General features: G+C 50.3%; 1 protein-coding gene across 3 annotated transcripts in view; it reads left to right on the forward strand.

The window, feature by feature from the left end:
* Window positions 1-1,057: 1,057 nt before the first annotated feature.
* Window positions 1,058-19,484, forward strand: part of LOC144272474 (uncharacterized) — a 28,151-nt gene continuing 9,724 nt past the window's right edge. Inside the window, exons 1-3 of one of the 3 annotated variants that reach the window (XM_077830550.1) lie at window positions 1,058-1,170; window positions 7,268-7,434; window positions 9,062-9,188. In XM_077830550.1, the coding sequence (XP_077686676.1) occupies window positions 7,282-7,434; window positions 9,062-9,188 (280 nt within the window). In that variant the 5' untranslated portion in view covers window positions 1,058-1,170; window positions 7,268-7,281. Of the gene's footprint in view, window positions 1,171-4,644; window positions 4,668-7,267; window positions 7,435-9,061; window positions 9,189-19,484 lie in introns of those variants that run through there. The other 2 variants (XM_077830552.1, XM_077830551.1) reach the window with 2 other exon arrangements.

Below are 19,484 nucleotides of genomic sequence, written 5' to 3' on the forward strand. Positions count from 1 at the left end.
TCCAGAGAAGAGCAACAAAAATGACTGAAGGTCCAGAAAACATGACCTATGAGGGAAGATTGAAACATGATAACAGTTTTCAAGTACATAAAAGGTTGTCACAAGGACGAGGGAGAAAAATTGTTTTTCTTAACCTCTGAAGATGGGACAAGAAGCAATGGGCTTAAACTGCAGCAAGGGCGATTTAGGTTGGACATTAGGAAAAACTTCCTGTCAGAGTGGTTAAGCACCGGAATAAATTGCCTACCGAGGTTGTGGAATCTCCATCATTGGGGATTTTTAAGAGCAGGCTGGAGAAACACCTGTCAGGGATGGTCTAGATAACACTTAGTCCTGACAGGAGTGCAGGGGCCAACACAAGAGTGCAGGGGACAAACTGCTATCTGTCGGCATTTGCTACAGCAGACAGCCGTCTTTGACAACAGCAGTTTTCTACCTTACATTTCCCTAACTGCTACAGGGATCACATTGCTACGGGGAGTCATTTCCGACACTGCAGGCCGGGGGAACCATCGACCCACCCGTGTTGTCAGCCAGTGCAGATGGGTCACCCCATTTGGGGCACTTTTACCCTCTCTGCCCCCCAGATTTCCCCCTCCCCCCTCTGACGGTGCCTGTGCCCCATGCTCACCCCGGCTCCTGCCCCCGGCCCCCCTCCTGCCCCACCCCAGCTGTTTGCCCCTCCTGGGACCCAGTCTGCCCCCGCCCCGCCGGGCTTCCCCGGGGCCCCAGGCCAGCAGGGCACGTGCCCAGCCCCGGGCCAGCGCCTCAGCCGACGGGACCGAGCAGCCGCAGGAGCCGGCCCGGCCCGGCCCCGCGTGTCGGGCGCCGGCAGCAGCGCTCGGACCGGCGGCCCCGGCCGGGGAACGGGGCTGGGGCGGGGACGGGCCGGGCGAGCAGAGGCACTTTCCTGCCCGGCCCTGGCCCGAGGTCTCCCCAGCCGCCGTGCTCGGCGCGGGAGCTACTGCGGGCGGGGCCCGGGGGGCTGGAGCCGCGGAGCGGGCGGGGCCGGGAGGCGGGAGCGGGCGGGCGGCGCTGGGGAGAACAAAGGGCCGAGCGGGTCCCCAGCCCCGGCCGGGCCACGGGGAGACCTTCGGGGCCGCGGCTGCTGCGCCCAGCCGGAGCGGGCTTCCCCCGCGGGGCTGGGCCTCGCCCCGGGCCGGAGACCAGGTAACCGAGGGGCCGGGCCGGGGTCTGCTCCCGCGCTGGGCCTGCGCCGGCCGGGGCTGCCCCGGGACAGGGCGGAGAGAGCGTGTGAGCTGCGGTGGCTTTGCCCAGCTCGGTGCAGCCAGGACCTTCCGGGGGGGGGGGAAGAGCCGGGGCCCGCACGGGGGGAATTCCGTGGTCGGCCGCCTGGCCGAGGCCCAAAGTCCCAGTGAGCCCTGCCGGGGTATTAGAGTCCCCCCAAGAAGCAGTCTGCTTCCCCGGCTAGGGCCTTCAGCCCCAGCTCCCGGCCCGTTACATTCAGCCCTTCGGTCAGGCTCCCAAACGGGGCCTGTCCCCTTTTGGGGGTTACACCATTTTCCCTGTTGCCAGGGGAACCCAGGCCCAGCCATTGCCCCAGGTTCCAACCTGGGGACCCTCGACACAGCGGCCACGTACTGCTCGCTCCAGTCCATCCCTGCTGTTTCCCTGGGCCTCTTCCTACGGGGCCCTTCCGTCTGCAGCCCTGTCGCAGGGGCGCCGTCCTCCGCTTCTTCTCTCGCACCAGGCCAGGGAAGAGCCCCCCTGCTTTACTCCTTCCGTCCAGCCAGGGACTGAGCTGCTGTGCCCGCCGCTCCTTTTCTCTGAGCCTCCTGAGCTCTGAGTGGCTGCTTCTGGGAGGCCTGGGTCGGCCCTAGAGAGGCCCAGAGGACCCACCTTTGCCGTTTCCTGGGACGGGATGTAGTAGGATCGTGGGGTCTCCTGTAGGGAGCTGCAAAGGCCAGCTGCATCCCATCACAAATCCCCTTAAACGTTCCCACTTTTCCCTCCAATTCTTTAATATCAAGAAGTCTGCTCAGATGTTGGTGTTTTTCACTTGTATTAGGAAATGTTTAGTTTTTGCCCCATTTTCTCCTCAGTTCTAAAATATTGATATAAAATCCTGAACATTTTGCCCCATTTTTCTCTAGTTATCTATGATTTATTCCCTAAGATTTTCCCCATCTAATCTTCTGACCTTGTCCTTTTCTTACATTTGTGAATATTGCTTGCTGTAAAATCCTTGCACATTTTGCCCTTTCTCTCCCTAATTATCAAATATTGATATGAAATCCACTCAAATGTTATCTCTTACCTTGTATCAACTATTGATATAAAATCCCTCAAACTTTTCCGTTTTTCTCTGTTCTGAGGAAATTTCTCATATTTGCTTCCTTTTCTTTTTAGTTACTGAACACTGATGTCACATTTCAGAATTTGCCATTTCCAGATAATTATCAGTTATTGATTTTAAAAAAATCCCTTCCAGCTTGTAGGAGTTCCCCTTGTTTTTCATGTGCAGACCCTTCTCCTTTTTTCGAGGGAACCTGTTACCCTGAGTCATTCTCCACAGTGGAGGTTGCAGAGGGTTTAAATTCCTCAGTGATCAGCTTTCCCACTCACCTTTGAGAATCATTTGTTTCCCCCTTTGTCTCCATTAAAATCCACTTGGTTGCTGATCAGAGTGACTTGCCCCGTTTCGATACACATCCCAGGCAGGCCTCACACTATGTGGGCCTCACACTATCCAGTGTCTCCAAGACCCTGATTGAATTTCCTTTCCCCAGACATTGCGAGACAAGGGGTTTACTCCCCTCAGCAGGTTGCTCTGTGCGTGGGTGGGTTCTTGTTCCTCCCCCCAGGCATTGCCCAGAGCAGCTGAGATGCTCCATCCTCCTGTATTAACTCCTCCCATTTCGATAGCTGCTTTCACCAAAAGGATCTCCAGAGCCCGTGGTGAACAGTCACCATGAGGGGTCTCTTCCTGCAGTGCTGAGACCCAGCCGCCTCTGGGGTGGGTTTATGGTGGTCATTATTAGCCAGTGAGAGGACACGGAAGTTTATTGAATCGTCTGGCTCCTCCATCTACTCCCCTCTCCTGTTAAAGCAGCATTGCCCAGGGCTGTGTGAATGGCCGGTCGGGGGCAGTGATAACTTTCTCTCCATTGGTCAAATACTAATATAAAATCACCACAAATTTTGTTTCTCTCCCCCTTTAGAGAGATGTCGGATGTTCAGGGTTTGGAGGGAAGATAGTTGCCCTGAGTCCTTGCTCCAGATATGGGGAATGGGGGAGGAGGGAAGGCCTGGAACCTCCCCTCCCAGGATGTGTTTAAACAGATTTTGGCGTCTTCCCCTCCCCAATGTCACATTTCTGGTCTCATTGACTCCAGAGTCGGTGCAAGGAAGGAAAAGGAGTGACTCTGGATTAACATAGGAGCCGATAAGATCGGGAAGGTGGTGTCCTTAGTTGCTGTCACCAGAGGGCTCTGGCTGTTGCTAAGGGAGGGGAGGCTGCTCTCTCTGTCTCTCTTTACTCAAGATATCAGGGTTGAGTTTCTCAGGTGGGATGGTGCTGCCTCACCTGTGCTCTGGGAGCCCAGGCTGAGCTGCTGCTGCTCCTCGGCAGGGTCTGTGCTGTGGAGAGACTTTCATTAAAGCCTCCCCCATGCCCAGCCAGGGACTTCCTGCAGTGGCTGGAACTAGCCCCCTAAGGGAGCCCCGAGGGCTCTCCAGTGAGCTGGTTACCATTGTCACATGTATAAGTTACAGCTGACCCATTAGAGAAGTTTTTCATGAACCTGCCAGTGTGTCTTCCATTGGGGATGACACAGAATATGCTCACAAATGGATAAATCACTGCTCCATGCAACACGCATGCCAGAAATCTCACATCGTCTGTAAGGCTGTCCAATCAACTGGTGCCCTTCTTCACATGTAAAGTTGATGGTTGATCCAAAGAGGATATCTGTTAATTCTGCCATTCTCCGGCTCTCCTGGATGACCACACGATTTCTCAGTTAATTTTGTGATCTGGGTAGGAGCTCTCTTATCAGGGATTTCATGTATTACACACAGCCTTTCGAAGCTTATTCAGCAATATCATTGTCTTCACTGTTTGTAGGACATAAGTGTTCCCATTTGTGGATTTTTGGAATGATTGGGGTCCTGGGGCATTCTAGTTCTTCTCTAGCAGGTCCAGTTGCCGTTTTCACTCTCTTTCTTCCTTCTCTTTTTCTTCCATGGCCCTTCGGTGTGCAGCTTCCTCCCTGGCTGCCTTTGTCTCCATAGCCTTTCTGTGTGCTGCAAGCCTTGTGCTTTCCCGCAACGCACTGGGGGGTCAGGATTCCTCAAACTGCACCAGCTGCGAGAAGTGACCCAAGTTGCCAAGAGCCATGGGTCTGCTGAGGGGAATTTCTGTAACTTAAAGCAGAAAGCGGACCACTTTTATCTTCCTCTGCTCAGGATCCTCATGTCTGTCCCATCTTGAAATGGGAACTGGAAGTGATTTAGAAGATGATATTCAATAACTTCTTGGTCCACCGCAGCTTTTGTAGCGAAATGTGTAAGCCCAGAAGTGGAGAATGGAGGAACAAATGGGGTACAGCCTGTCTACAGAGCCAGAGACATCATTGTGTTTGAATGTAACCCTGGTTATACACCTGAGCAGCAGCCCAGAGACTCCCCTTGGGAGAATAAGCCTGGTACATAACAATTTTTTTGTTAAATTGACTTGCCTATAGGAGCTTGCAGCGTCCAGGGGGCATAGCTAGACACTGCAAGACAGAGGTTCCTAGGGTTGTTTCTGGGACCGGGGATATTGGCTAGTGTCATTTGTTTGCAAGTAGCTGGGAGCAGCTGACATGCCAGAGGCTGTGTGTGACCAGCCCAGGAGTGGGGGTTCTCACAGCAGAGCAGAGTAAGGCTGGCTCCCAGTGTCAAGGATTGGAGAGGCCTAGCAGATCACCGGTCCAGATAACACCGAGGGGAGTCTCTGACACACTGCCAACCAAATGCACTGCTTCAGGTAGAATAAACAGATTTATTAACTATAAAGGTAGATTTAAGTGATTATCCGTCAAAGGATAACAAGTCAGATTTGGCCAAATGAAATAAAAGCAAAACTCATTCTGAGCTGATCTTAACACTTTCGGTGTCCTTAAAAACTTAGATGCTTCTCACCAGAGTCTGGCTTTTCAGTCAGGCTCTCCCCTTTGGTCAGCGTTTCAGTTGCTTGGTGTTGGTGGTGTCTGTAGATGTAGGTGAAAGAGCGAGCATGGCAAAATGTCTCTCCCTTTTATCATGTCCTTTATTCCCTCATGGCTTTGTGCCCCTCCCCCCCACCTCAGAGTCGGGTGAGCATTACCTCAGTGCAGTCCCAAACTGCCCAAAGGAAGGGGGTTACTCCCTCCAGGGTCTAACAGATTCTTTTGTTGCTACCTAAGCCAGTGTCCATTGTTCCTGTGAGGCTGGGCTGGGTTTGTCCCATCCATGCCCTGACGAGGTATGAACTGTCTCTCTCTGTTCTTAGAGATTTCAGAGTAGCAGCCGTGTTAGTCTGTATTCGCAAAAAGAAAAGGAGTACTTGTGGCACCTTAGAGACTAACCAATTTATTTGCACATAAGCTTTCGTGAGCTACAGCTCACTTCATCGGATGCATAAAGTGGAAAATGCAGTGAGGATGTTGTTAAACCCTGGATTTGTGCTGGAAGTGGCCCACCTTGATTATCATACACATTGTAAGGACAGTGATCACTTTAGATAAGCTATTACCAGCAGGAGAGAAAACCTTTTGAAGTGATAAACACCCATGTTTTCATAGTCTGGTTGTATAAAACATCCTCACTGCATTTTCCACTTTATGCAGCCGATGAAGTGAGCTGTAGCTCACGAAAGCTTATGCTCAAATAAATTGGTTAGTCTCTAAGGTGCCACAAGTACTCCTTTTCTTTTTGTTCTTGGAGAGTTTTTGCATGGGCTTGCTTTAGCCATGAGGTTACATTTTCAGCCTCATAACGATATACATTAAATTATAACCTATAACCTGACTATAACATTACTGTAACAGTTACTATAACAACAATGCTCAGTGCATCATGAGTCTTCCAAAGACACCCAACATGACAAACTTTGCATTGGATACCACACAGTTATTTTATAAAGATGAACATGGGGGTGTAGGGTGTTACCCTGAGGTACAGAGCGTCACAGGGGACTTCCTCCAATGGCTGGAATGAGCCCCCTAAGGCAGCCTTAGGCTCTGCCAACCCCAACTGCTGAGCCAGAGACTTCAGGTGACTGAGAGAGACAAGAGGATGATCAGAAAAGTGACTCTGCACAAATGTCACCAGGAGCCTCGTATTTCACAGACCGTGGGAGTCTTCTACTTGTTGTTAATGCACCTGTGGGTGGAATCCAAGTTGCCTTAACAGCACCAAAGCCACTGATTTCCTGCTAGGATCTGCCTAGTGGCAAAACTGGGGATTGAGGAGTGGAAGAGACCGGCTCCGTGGGGTTCCCCTTTGCGTGTCTGGGGTGTGGAGGTGCTAGGCAGGGAAGGGTCGGGGAGGGACAGAGATGGAGGGAGAGACAGTGTGAGTTGGGAGCAGTCAGGAAATTACAGGGGCGAGGGAGCATGAAATCCCCTGTGATTTTGCCACTTCCCTCTGAAAGATTTATAAAATTCTCTCTGATTCCGTCGTGTAATTATCAAATATGGATATAAAATCTATGTTGATTTCTTCTTCTTTTCTCTCAAATTATTTACAATTTCTCCATTCAGCCTTTGCCCCATTTTCTCTCTTAATTCTCCAATGTCAATTTAAATTCTCCTCAGATTTGGGGTGTTTCCTACCCCTTGGATCTGCAGTGCTTTGTCCTTATAGGACAATTGGTAGGGAATAGGTACGGAATTGTTGCCTTGAACCATTCCCCAGGTTGGCCAGTCTTTGCTGGCAATGGGGCATGGAAGGGGCACATGAGGGGAAGGGAGAAGCAAATCTCCCACATGGAGACTGCCCAGCCCCAGGTTACCCAGTCCCAGCTGCTGCCCCACACCGTGACCTGTGTGAATGGCAGGTGGGGTGGGGAACCATCGTCTTCTGTTTATTAAACACCCATTTTCCCTGACAACTTCATTAATGCAGCGCTAAGGGTGCCCAGTGCTGTCTTGTGCCCTTCCAGCGTGTTGAGTTCAGCAAAATTCAGACCTCTCAAAAGTAGGAAATCAAAGCTGTATTGGTCTGGTGTAGATGTACCCTAAGTGTTTCTCAGTGCAACAGAACCTGGAATGTCTGTTTGCAGGGAGAACGCCTGGGATGAATGGAGAATGTGAAATGGACAAAACCCCTTCTGAAATCACTCCAATTGCCCTTCTCGCCCTGACAGGCTGCAGAATAACATCCATATTTTGCTCTGGATTATCCCATCTTCCCAAGGGAAAGGAAATGGCGTCGGAGGAACCAGCTCAGGTAAGGGGTTGTCTGGGAGCTGGTGGTGGGTTCTGGCAGGAGGGAGAGGGGCAGTAAATGTACAGGAGAATGAGAGCTGCTGGAGGTGGGAGGAGGGGGGCAGGAAATAGACAATGTAGAGAAAGGGAGAAGACGGTGTGACCATCCTGCTGGAACTGGTTGTATTTGGGGCTTGCTTTCGAGGAACAGACTCATGGGGTTTGGGAGTGGGACTTCTCCTGTTTATAGAACAGGAAATAACCTCCCTGGGAAAACTTTCCAGACTCCCAGTGCTGGAGCCTGAACCTACCGATACACTTCATTATTTGCCGCTCCCCCAATCTTTGTGTCATCTGCAAACTTTATCAATGACGACTTTATGTTCTATTCCCGCTCATTGATAAATAGCACAGGGTCAAGAACCTATCCCTGTGAGATCCCACTAGAAACACACCTACTCAACCGTGATTCCTCACTTACAGTTACGTTTTGAAACCTATCAGCCACATTTTAATTTTTTTCATGTGTGCAATGTTAATTTTGAATTTTTCTGGTGGCTTAATCAAAGGATCGTTCTGTACCAAGTCAAATGCCTTAAAGAAGTCTATGTATATTACATCAATGTAATTACCTTAATCAACCAAACGTCTAAACTCATCCAAAAAGACATGCAGTTAGTTTGCTAGGATCTAAACCTATGTTGATTAGTATTAATTATATTACCCTCCTTTAATCTTTTATTAATACAATTATGAGATGCTCCATTATCTTGTCTGGTATCAATGTCAGATGGACATCCTATAATTACTTGTGTCATCTCTTTTAAACCTTCTAAGTAATGGCACAGGACCATCTTTCTTCCATTCTTCTGGAGTTTTCCCAGTGTTCCAAGACCCATTGAGAATCAACTGTAATGGTCCAGCGGCTCCTCAGCCAATTCTTTTAAAACTCCTGAATGCAAGTTATCTGGACCTGCTGATTTAAAATATGTCTAACTTTAATAGCTGCTGTTTAACATCCTCATTAGTTGTTACTGGAAGGTAGAGTGTGTCCGTATCATCATATGATATTACTATCATCTTTGTGTCTCTTTCCCAGGTACAGAACAGAAGTATTCACTGAACACTTTTGCCTTCTCTGTATTATCATTGATAATTCTATAGTAATTGAGAAATACCATTGTTAGGATTCTTTGTTAATATATTTACAAGAAAACCCTTCATATTTTCCTTAACTCTGCTGGCCATAGATTTCTCCTTCTGTCCCTTTGCTTCCCTTATGAATTTTCTACAATTCCCAGTTGCTGATTTATATTCTTTCCTGACCACTTCCCCTTTCCTTCGTTTGATATCTATTGCTTTTTTATGGTGTGGGTTTGGGATTCCTGCTGGGGTTCCACGTCCTGTATCAGCCCCTGGCTAGTACGTGTGTGATAAATGTGAAGACCCTTGTTCCCTCTGTGTGCTGGCAGGAACAAAGGGCTCTTTCTCTCTCCCCTCACCCTCTTGGCTGCTCTGAGTGGGATAGGGATGGGAATCTGCTACCGTGTCCGTCCCAGAGCATTCATTTTACTAGCCCTTCTCTCCTGTGAATACTGGTGTTGTCACTGGGCAGCAGGTATTGAGTGGGCGACTCTTGTTTTTTTCAGGGGCCGGTGACCTTCGAGGAGCTGGCTGTGTACTTCACGGAGGGGGAATGGGCTCTGCTAGACCCTGCTCAGAGAGCCCTCTACAGGGAGGTCATGCAGGAGAACTATGCCACTGTGGCCTCACTGGGTAAGGATTCCTGTGCCCTGGTTATTAGAAGCTGTGGGGTCTCTACAGAACCTGAGTAGTAATAACTCTGGACCTTTACTCAGCCTGTAATTTTTGGCAAGTTTCCATGCCTGGCTTTTTGCTTCATGTCCTTCCCGGTGTCATTTGTGGGTGTGTGTGTATTTAATGTCGGCCATTTTGAAAAAAATATGATTTATAAAATTTAGTTTAATTTATCCTTATTGGATGCATTAAAAGTAATGAATAACTAGAGCGTTCACCCCTTTCCTCATTTGATGGGGTCTCTCTGCAGCTGGTACGATTCTAGATACAGTCCAGTAAACAGGGGAACTACGAGGTACATGGACGGCGTGACAGTCAGGTGAGCCCATGTTTTGATAGGCGAGCGTAGGGGGTTGTCGCTCAGGAGTCCATGGGTGACAGGGAAACAGAGCAGTGGAAGGGGAGGAGAAGGGGAGTAGATGTGCTGGGGTGGGCTGAGAGTACTCACTGCGACCCTGGCCACCATTCCAGAGACCTGGCCACCATTCCAGAGTCCTTGCTGTGTTCCTCCCTCCCAGAGGACGATCACTGCCCCGGCACAAATGTGCCCTTTGCCAGTGATGTCATGTGGTGGTAGTGAGAGTTCTGGGGACTCAGCAGGTCTTGTTATGGTTGACATAAGTAACTTAGTGTCTACAATCATGCTGCATTGACCCATGGTAATGAGGAGGAGTGGCCTCCCTCTGAGCAGGAGAGCGAGGGACCACAACACTGCCCTGGTGAGTGGAGCTAAATCGATCCTGCCCCCCTTACCGCAAGTCCCGGGGTGGGACAGGAAGTATAAAAGGAGAGCCCCGGTGTTCATTTGGGGCTGGCACACCAGAGGGAGCTAGGCTCTCAACAGGATCCTGAACTAGGCCCCGAATGGAGCTGTGGCCAGAGGAGACAGAAGAGTGCCCTGAGGAGCTGCCAGGACCCGCATCAGAAGAGTGCCCTGAGGAGCTGTGAGGACTGCCAGAGGCTGAGTACCTCGAGGAGACAGAGGACCTTTAGGCTACAGAGCCCGACACCCAGATTGCAGTAGGAAGTAGTGCAGAGGAACCAGACGCTGGTCCGATTCTGCTGCTGGAGTGCGAGTCAGCGTGAGTCCCCCTCTGTTAGGGCCTTGGGCTGGGACATGGTGGAGGCAGGTGTGCCGCATCACCCTGTTTCCTGCCACTCCACCCCTGGGGTGGCCGCCTCCCCACCTGAGACCCAAGAGGCCTGTGTTCCTCTGCCGTGCACCTCAGCAGGACCCCAGACTGCTTTGTCTGCTGTGTCTGCTCTGCCCCTGCCCGAAGCTGCTGGGCTATAAACTGGTTTTTGCTCTGCCCCTCCCAGGGGGCTGGAGTTTCCCCTACAAACTGTGATTTGCAGTCTGCCTGTAGTGAGGCAGAGCGACCTCCCTCCCCACTCAAGAGCAAGTGACCACGACGCTTTGTGGGCAATGCCCCAGCCCTGAAACAAGGGGACTAGCCCAGCACAACAGCGAGGCAAATTCTCCCTTTGCTGGAAGATAAGACAGTGACCCTCTCCAGCTAGGAAGAGTGGAGGTTGAGAAACTCATCCAGTGGCTTTCTGGAAGACGACAGCAACAGCATGTGATGCAGCTCCGGCAGCAGGAGCTCCTGCAATAGCTTGGACACTAGCACCAGCAACTGATCCAAGAGCAGCGGGCCCAACAGCAGCGGCGGTGCCTGCAACACCTAGCAGTTCCAATCCTGTGAAGGCAGTGACTCCACCCGGCCCCGTGGGGCCTGTGCTCCTGGCAAAGGCAGGTTCCGAGGATGACCCAGAGGCCTTCCTCAGTTTCAAACGAGGCTGGACCAGGGAATCTCGGGCACATAAGTGGCCCCTGGGCAGGTGACAACCCTGATAGACGTAGATGGAATTTGGGTCTCCACCCTCATCGACTCCAGTTGTGGACAGACTCTGGTACATCAGGACCTCATCAAATCCCCAGAGTTGGGGGTCATTAGGCTGTAGTGCATCCATGGGCACAAGAAACCTTATCCTCGAGCCTGAGCCACCTTGACTGTGAGGGGAGAGATGAGGGTTATGGTGGCGGGCCTGGCCTAAAGGCTGGTCTACCCAGTCATTTTAGGTCAACACCGCGAGGCCCTACACACCACAAGCCTTGAATCCCAACAACCCTGGGTGGTGCTTGATGGAAAACCTCTCGAAGGGGCAGATGGGACACTCAGAGACTCCAACCCAGGCACCCCAGGAAACTCTGAGGCTGAGTGGGACCCACCCCCTGATGATAGGGACAAGTCCAAGCCTCTCACTGAGGGTGAGCCCGCCAGTTTAGTCACATACTTTAGCTGTGACCAACGGAAGGACCCCACCCTGGGACAGGCCTATGAGCAGTTGGCTTATGTTGATGGAACGATTACAGACCCACGACAAACGACTCAATACCCCCACTTCGAGTTGACCAGTGACCATCTCGATCGGGTTGATTGTGATTCCCAGACCCAGGACATCCGGACCCAACAGTTCCGCAATGCCATTGACGGGCCATTCTGCAGCTGGCCCATGGCATTCTTGCAGTGGGGCATCTGGGGCATGGATCATAGCCAGGATCCTGATGCAGCTTTTCTGGCCAGGAGTGCACTGGGAGGTAAAGGATTTTTGTGACTCCTGTCTGGAGTGTCAACTCGCAACTCCATGGGGGGTACCAAAGGCTCCTCTTGTCCCTCTACCAGTGATTAACACCCCTTTCGAGAAGATCACGTGGATCCTGATAAGGCATCTCCTGAAGAGCACTGCAGGTTTTCAGTATATCTTAGTTGTGCTCAATGATGCCACCCTTTCCCAGAAGTGATCCCCCTTCAAAACATCATGGCAAGAACGCTGGTCGCAGAGCTTCTGAGGATATTTTCCCGGGTAGGTCTCCCCTGGGAAGTCCTAACAGACCAAGGCACCGATTTCACCTCAAAGCTATTCCGACAGGTCTGTGACCTCTTAGGAATAAAAATGTTACAGATGTGTACCACCCACAGACTACCAGGTTGATAGGATGCTTTACATAAGAATGGCCATACTTGGTCAGACCAAAGGTCCATCTATCCCAGTATCCTGTCTTCCGACAGTGGCCAATGGCAGGCGTCCCACAGGGAATGAACAGAATAGGTAATCATCAAGTGATCCATCCCCTGTTGCTCATTCCCAGCTTCTGGCAAACAGAGGCTAGGGACACCATTCCTGCCCATCGTAGCTAATAGCCATTCATGGGCCTAGCCTCCGTGAACTTATCTAGTTCTTTTTTGAACCCTGATATGATCTTGGTCTTCACAACATCCTCTGGCACGGAGTTCCACAGGTTGACTGTGTGTTGTGTGAAGAAATACTTCCTTTTATTTGTTTTAAATCTGCTGCCTATTAATTTAATTGGGTGATCACTAGTTCTTGTGTTATGAGAAGTAGTAAACAACACTTCCTTATCTGCTTTCTCTACACCAGTCATGATTTTAAAGACCTCAATCATATCTCCCCTTAGCTGTCTCTTTTCCAAGCTGAAAAGTGCCAGTCTTATTAATCTCTCCTCATAAAGAAGTCGTTCCCTACCCCTAACCATTTTTGTTGCCCTTTTCTGAACCTTTTCCAAGTCCAATATATCTTTTTTGAGATGGGCGACCACATCTGCAGGCAGTATTCAAGGTGCAGGCGTACAATGGATTTATATAGGGGCGCAACATGATATTTTCTGTCCTATTATTTATCCCTTTCTTAATGAGTCCCCAGCATTCTGTTCGCTTTTTCGACTGCCGCTGCACATTGAATGGATGTTTTCAGAGAACTATCCATGCTGACTCCCAAGAACTTTCTTGAGTGGTAAGAGCTAATTTAGACCCCATCATTTTATATGTATAGTTGGGATTATGCTTTCCAATGTGCATTACTTTGCATTTTATCAACATTAAATTTCATCTGCCATTTTGTTGCCCAGTCACCCAGTTTTGAGAGATCCTTTTGTAGCTCTTCACAGTCTGCCTGGGTCTTAATTATCTTTAGTAATTTTGTATCATTTGAAAATTTTGCCACCTCACTGTTTACCCCTTTTTCCAGATCATTTATGAATATGTTGAATAGGACTGGTCCCAGAACAGACCCCTGGGGGACACCACTATTTACCTCTCTTCATTCTGAGAACTGACCATTTATACCTACCCTTTGTTTCCTATCTTTTAATAAAAAAAAGAAAAGGAGTACTTGTGGCACCTTAGAGACTAACAAATAAATTTGTTAATCTCTAAAAAATGTATTTGTTAGTCTCTAAGGTGTTACAAGTACTTCTTTTCTTTTTGCAGATACAGACTAACACGGTTGCTACTTTGCAACCTATCTTTTAACCAGTTACCAGTCCATGAGAGCACCTTCCCTCTTATCCCCCGGCAGCGTACTTTGCGTAAGAGCCTTTGGTGAGGGACCTTGTCAAAGGCTTTCTGAAAATCTAAGGACACTATATCCACTGTATCCGCTTGGTTCACATGCTTTTTGACCATCTCAAAGAATTCTAGTGGATTGGTTAGGCATGATTTCCCTTTACTAAAACCATGTTGACTCTTCCTCGACAAATTATGCTCATCTATATGTCTGACAACATTGTTCTTTATTATAGTTTCAACCAGTTTTCCCGGTACTGATGTCAGGCTTACAGGCCTGAAATTGCCGGGATCACCTCTGGAGCCCTTTTTAAAAATTGGTGTCACATTAGCTATCCTCCAGTCATCTGGTACAGAAGCTGATTTAAATGATAGGTTGCAGACTACAGTTAGTAGTTTTGCAATTTCACATTTGAGTTCCTTCAGAACTCTGGGGTGAATCCCATCTGGTCCCGGTGACTTATTTCTGTTTAACTTATCAATTTGTTCCAAAGCCTCATCTAATGATACCTCAATCTGGGACAGTTCCTCAGATCTGTCACCCTAAAAAGAATGGCTCAGGTTTGGGAATCTCCTTCACATCCTCAGCCGTGAAGACCAATTCAAAGAATTCATTTAGTTTCTCCGCAATGGCCTTATCGTCCTGGAGTGCTCCTTTAGCACCTCAATCGTCCAGTGGCCCCACGGGTTGTGGGCTTCCTGCTTCTGATGTACTTTAAAAAAAAATTGCTATTACTTTTTGGGTCACTGCTTCTTTTACTTTGTTTAGCCATGGTGGCTCTTTTTTGGTTCTTTTACTATGTTTTTTAATTTGGGGTAAACATTTAAGTTAAGTCTCTATTATGGTGTCTTTAAAAAGTATCCATGCAGCTTGCAGAGATTTCACTTTTGGCGCTGTACCCTTTAATTTCTGTTTAACTAACCTCCTCATTTTTGTGTAGTTCCCCTTTCTGAAATTAAATGCTACAGTGCTGGGCCGCTGTGGTGTTTTTCCTGCCACATGGTTATTAAATTTAATTATATTATGGTCACTATTCCCAAGCAGTCCAGCTATAGTCACCTCTTGGACCAGATCCTGTGCTCCACTTAGGACTAAATCAAGAATTGCCTCTCCTCCGGTGGGTTCAAGAAACTTTGTCTGCATCCCGTCCTGAGGTGACGTTTACCCAGTCAATATCGGGATAATTGAAATGCCCCATTATTTTTAATAGTCTCTCTAATCTCCCTGAGCATTTCACAGTCACTATCACCATCCTGGGCAAGTGATCGGTAATATATCCCTACTGCTATATTCTTATTATTAGAGCATGGAATTTCTAACCATAGAGATTCTGTGGTACAGTTTGATTCATTAATGATTTTTACTTCATTTGATTCTATGCTTTCTTTCACGTATAATGCCACTCCCCCACTAGCACGACCTGTTCTGTCTTTCCGATATACTTTGTACCCTGGTATTACTGTGTCCCATTCATTATCCTCATTCCACCAAGTTTCTGGTTTGCCTATTATATCAATAGCCTCATTTAATACAAGGCACTCTAGCTTTAACCGAACCCTTAAAGAGATGCTAAGAAATTTCCACCAGAAGATCTTTGCCACTGGGACCAGCTTATCCCATACCTGTTACTAGCCATTAGAGAAGTTCCCCAGGCATCCGCTAAGTTTTCCGCATTTGAACTATTGTATGGCCGGCGACCCTGGTGGCTGTTCAACTTCACGCAAGAGAACTGGGAATGGACGTCGTCGCCATCCCAAGGTCTCCTGCAGTATGTCCTGAAGCTCTAGGGGCAGTCAGCCCAGGTTGCGGATCTAGCGAAGGAAAACCTCCAGAAGGGCCAAGCAGCTCAGGAACACACTTACAACAAGAGGGTCTGCAGAAGAACCTTTGAGCCTGGCGAAAGGGTCCTCCTCCTATTCTACTCCAAGGAGTCGAAACTCCAAACATAGTGGCAAGGGCCCTATGAGGTTATTCACCAGGTAGGTCCAGTCACTTATGAACTATCTCAACCCAACTGGAAGAAAAAGCAACAGATTTATCACATCAGTCTTTTAAAGGCATGGTGGGAACAAGAGGAGCTGTTAACTGCCCCTGGAAGCAGACTTAGGACGTCATCTCCCCAGCCTGATTGACTCTGAAGGGCCCCAGCTGGGCGATATTCTGACCGAAGAGCAGCAAAGGCAGGCTAGGTGCTTGTAGAAGGCATTCCCCAAAACCTTTATAGCCCAGCCTGAACTGACCACCCTCATTCATCATGCAATATTGATGAATCCAGAGGAAGTCGTCCAAGAAACTACTAGCCCTTGCTACGACAGACCTTCAGGATAGCCGAGAAGGAGGTCGAGACCATGACGGAATTATGTATAATTGAAAGATCACAAAGTGAGTGGTGCAGCCCCATTGTGTTAGTCCTGAAACCAGATGGGACAGTTAAGTTTTGTATTGATTTTAGGAGAGTTAACACCATCTCTAAATTAGATTCTTACCTGATGCCATGAATCAATGAGCTTTTGGACTGACTCAGGGAGGCCTACTACATCAGCATCTTGGATCTCACTAAGAGAAATTGGCAAATCCTCCTGGACCCGAGCTCCAAGGAGAAGACTGCTTTTGCCACTCTAACCATGCTGTATTAATTTACCCAGATGCCCTTCAGACTTCATGGGGCACCAGCCACCTTCCAGCGACTGATGGGTTGCATATATGCTGCTGCCTATCTGGGTGATGTGATGATTATGTAGTAGCCACTGGGAGGACCACCTTAACCAGGTCACCGCCATCCTTAGGGCCTTACGTGTTGCTGGGCTGACCATAAATCCTCGAAAATGCAAAATAGGTAGTCTCCTGCTAGCCTATCTGGGGTACGCCCTGGGGAGAGGCCAGGTACGCCCGTTGGTGGGGAAGGTCCAACCTTTAAAAGCCTACTGACCACTGACAACAAAGAGGGTTGGTGGGCTATTACCCCCGGTTCATCCCCAATTTCGCCTCAATTATCACCCAACTAATAGAGCTCCTGAGAAAGGATTGCCCCTGACATATGCCTTGGATAGAAGAGTGTGACCAGGCCTTCAAAACCCTCAAAGAGCACCTATCCCGGGAGCCAGTGTTGTTCTGCTCCAGCCTCACACAGGAGTTTATTTTGCAGACAGATGCCTCAGAGGTAGGACTGGGAGCTGTCCTCTCACAGGAAGGGGAGGCACATCCCATCCTGTATATTAGCTGCAAGGTGTTTACCTGAGAGAGGAACTACTTGGTCGTGGAGAAAGAGACCCTTGCTGTCAAGTGGGCCGTGGATGCCTTAAGATACTACCTCCTAGGAGCCCCCTGAAGTACCCGAAAATGGTCAAGGAAACAAACCCCCGACTGATGCACGGATACCTCACCTTGCAGCCCTATGCTTTCACAGTGCACCATCGGACTGGTAGGGACCATACCAATGCTAATTTCTTCTCCCGATCTGGGGAAGGAGATTTTGCCATCTCAGGTTTCCTGGAGATGGACTTGAGGGGGGAATGTAGTGTGGTGTGTAGCTGCCTCCCTCTGAGCAGGAGAATGAGGGACCACTACACTCCCCCTGGTGGCTGAGCTAAATCCCTCACTGGAAGTCCTGAGTGGGACAGGAAGTAGAAAAGGAGAGCCCCGGCACACATTTGGGGCTGGTGCACTGGAGGGAGCAGATTAACCAATCATTCTAGGGACCTGGGCTCTCAACAGGATCCTGAACTAGGCCCCTAGTGGAGCTACGGCCGGAGGAGACAGATGAGTGCCCTGAGGAGCTGCCAGGACCACCATCAGACAAATGCACTGAGGAGCTGTGAGGACTGCCGGTGGCCGACTAGCCCAAGGAGACAGAGGCCTGTGTTCGTCTGCCGTGCACCTCAGCCAGGATGCCACACCCCTGACTGCTTCGTGTGCTGTGTCTGCTCTGCCCCTGCCTAAAGGGCCCAGAGTTGACAGAATGTTTGTGCTCTGCCCCACGCGGGGAGCCAGAGCTCCCTTAGACTGTTACTTACGGTTGGCCCCAGCCAGAAGGTTCTGGGGCATAGAGTGTGTGGCTCTGCCCTGCACAGGGGGCTGGAGTTTCCGCTACTAACTGTGACTTGCAGTCTGCCCGTAGTGAGGCAGAGTGGCCTCCCTCCCAACTCGAGAGCGTGGAACCACTAGACTTACGTATATTGACCATGGCTCAACGCTGCTCAGGAAGGTGATGTTACTGTGCTGGTGCTTCTGGGACAGTGGCTATGGGGGCAGGACAGGATAAGGGAATCTGGGCCCTATGGCTAGCTCCCTATTGAACAGGGGAAGCTCAGGCAGCCTACCTGGTGCTCAGTGACAAGCAGGCAAGAGACTACGACGTAGTTCAGGCAGCTGTCTTAGACTGGGTGGGCCTTTTGGCAGAAAAGTATTGGCAAAGATTTCGAACCACAGAATGTATGGGAGGATTAGGGCCCCAGGCATTTGCCCCAAAACTGACAGACTGGGCCACTCATTGGCTAAGGCCAGACACCCAACATGTGGCCAATACTATGGACACTGTCATTCTTGAACCATTCCTTCAGAGTCTCCCAGAGAGGACCCCAACATGGTTCAGGTCCATCAAACCGTCACCCTAGATGTGGCAGTTAACTAACAGAGGAGTTTGTAGAGGCAGACAGTCCCAGAAGGGGTCGGCAGCTTAAGGGTCAGGATCCAGGCAGGAGGAGCAGAGAAGTTACAGCGGGAAAGGGCTCTGAGAAGAAGAGGGCGGAGGCCAGGGGAACACTAGGGGCATCCTGGGTGATGGTATATAACAAGTGGGGGTGGCAGGGACATATTAAAAAAAGACTGCCCATATATGGAGTGTGTAGGGTGACCAGAGTGCAAGAATAAAATATCGGGACATATAGGGGGGAGGGGAACCACAGATTCACAGCCCCCACCGGAGCCGTGGGGGAGGGGGGCATACAGTCCTAGGAAGCCATGGGTTGGGGGTGCATGGCCCCAGCTCTGACACCTGGCAGCAGTCCCCCTGCAAGCCACTGCCACAAGCTGCGGATCGGTCGGTGGCGCACAGCCCTGGCTTTGGCCCCTACTGCAAGCCGCAGGTTAGTTGGGGGTGCATGGCCCCAGCTGCAGCCTCCAGCTCCAGTCCTGCTGCGAGCCGCCCGCCGCAAGCCATGGGTCAGTTAGGGGTGCATGGTCCTGGCTCCGGCACCTGGCAGCAGTCCCACCGCAAGCCACCTGCCACAAGCCATGGGTTGGTTGGGGGCACACGGCCCTGGCTCCGGTTCCTGCTGCGGATTGGTCAGGGGCGCACAGCCCTGGCTCCAGCCCCCTCGCAAGCTGCAGATCAGTCGGGGGCGCACGGCCCTGGCTCCAGCCCCCTCGCAAGCTGCAGATCAGTCGGGGGCGCATGGCCCCTGGCTCCAGCCCCCTCGCAAGCTGCAGATCAATCGGGGGGGTGTGGCCCTGGCTGCAGGCCCCGCTGCAGGGAGGGGGTCTCAGGGCTGGGGCACAGGGTTGGGGCATGGGAGAGTGTTCAGGATGCTGACTCCGGGAGGGAGTTTAGGTGCAGGAGGGGACTCAGGGCTGGGGATTGGGGTATGGGAGGGGGTTGCCTTTTATATAATTTTGCTATGTGGCTCATACTTCCTTTGTCCCAAACACAAGCTTCACAGCACATGGCATGGAAAAGCCTTAGAGCTCCCTGTCCATAGGCATGCTCCTACAAGTCCTGCTGAGGCGTAAGGTGTACTCTGTGGCTCCTTTCAAGGGGTTCATTGTACAGCTGATCACCCCTGATGGGCCATTGAACAGGCGAGGCAGGGCTGATGCCAATCTGTCTGGGGCTGTCACCCAGAAACACAGCACACATTTGGAAATACAGATATAGCCCACATACCTATA

The sequence above is a fragment of the Eretmochelys imbricata genome, chromosome 11, assembly GCF_965152235.1.
Source record: "Eretmochelys imbricata isolate rEreImb1 chromosome 11, rEreImb1.hap1, whole genome shotgun sequence".
NCBI lineage: Eukaryota > Metazoa > Chordata > Testudines > Cheloniidae > Eretmochelys > Eretmochelys imbricata.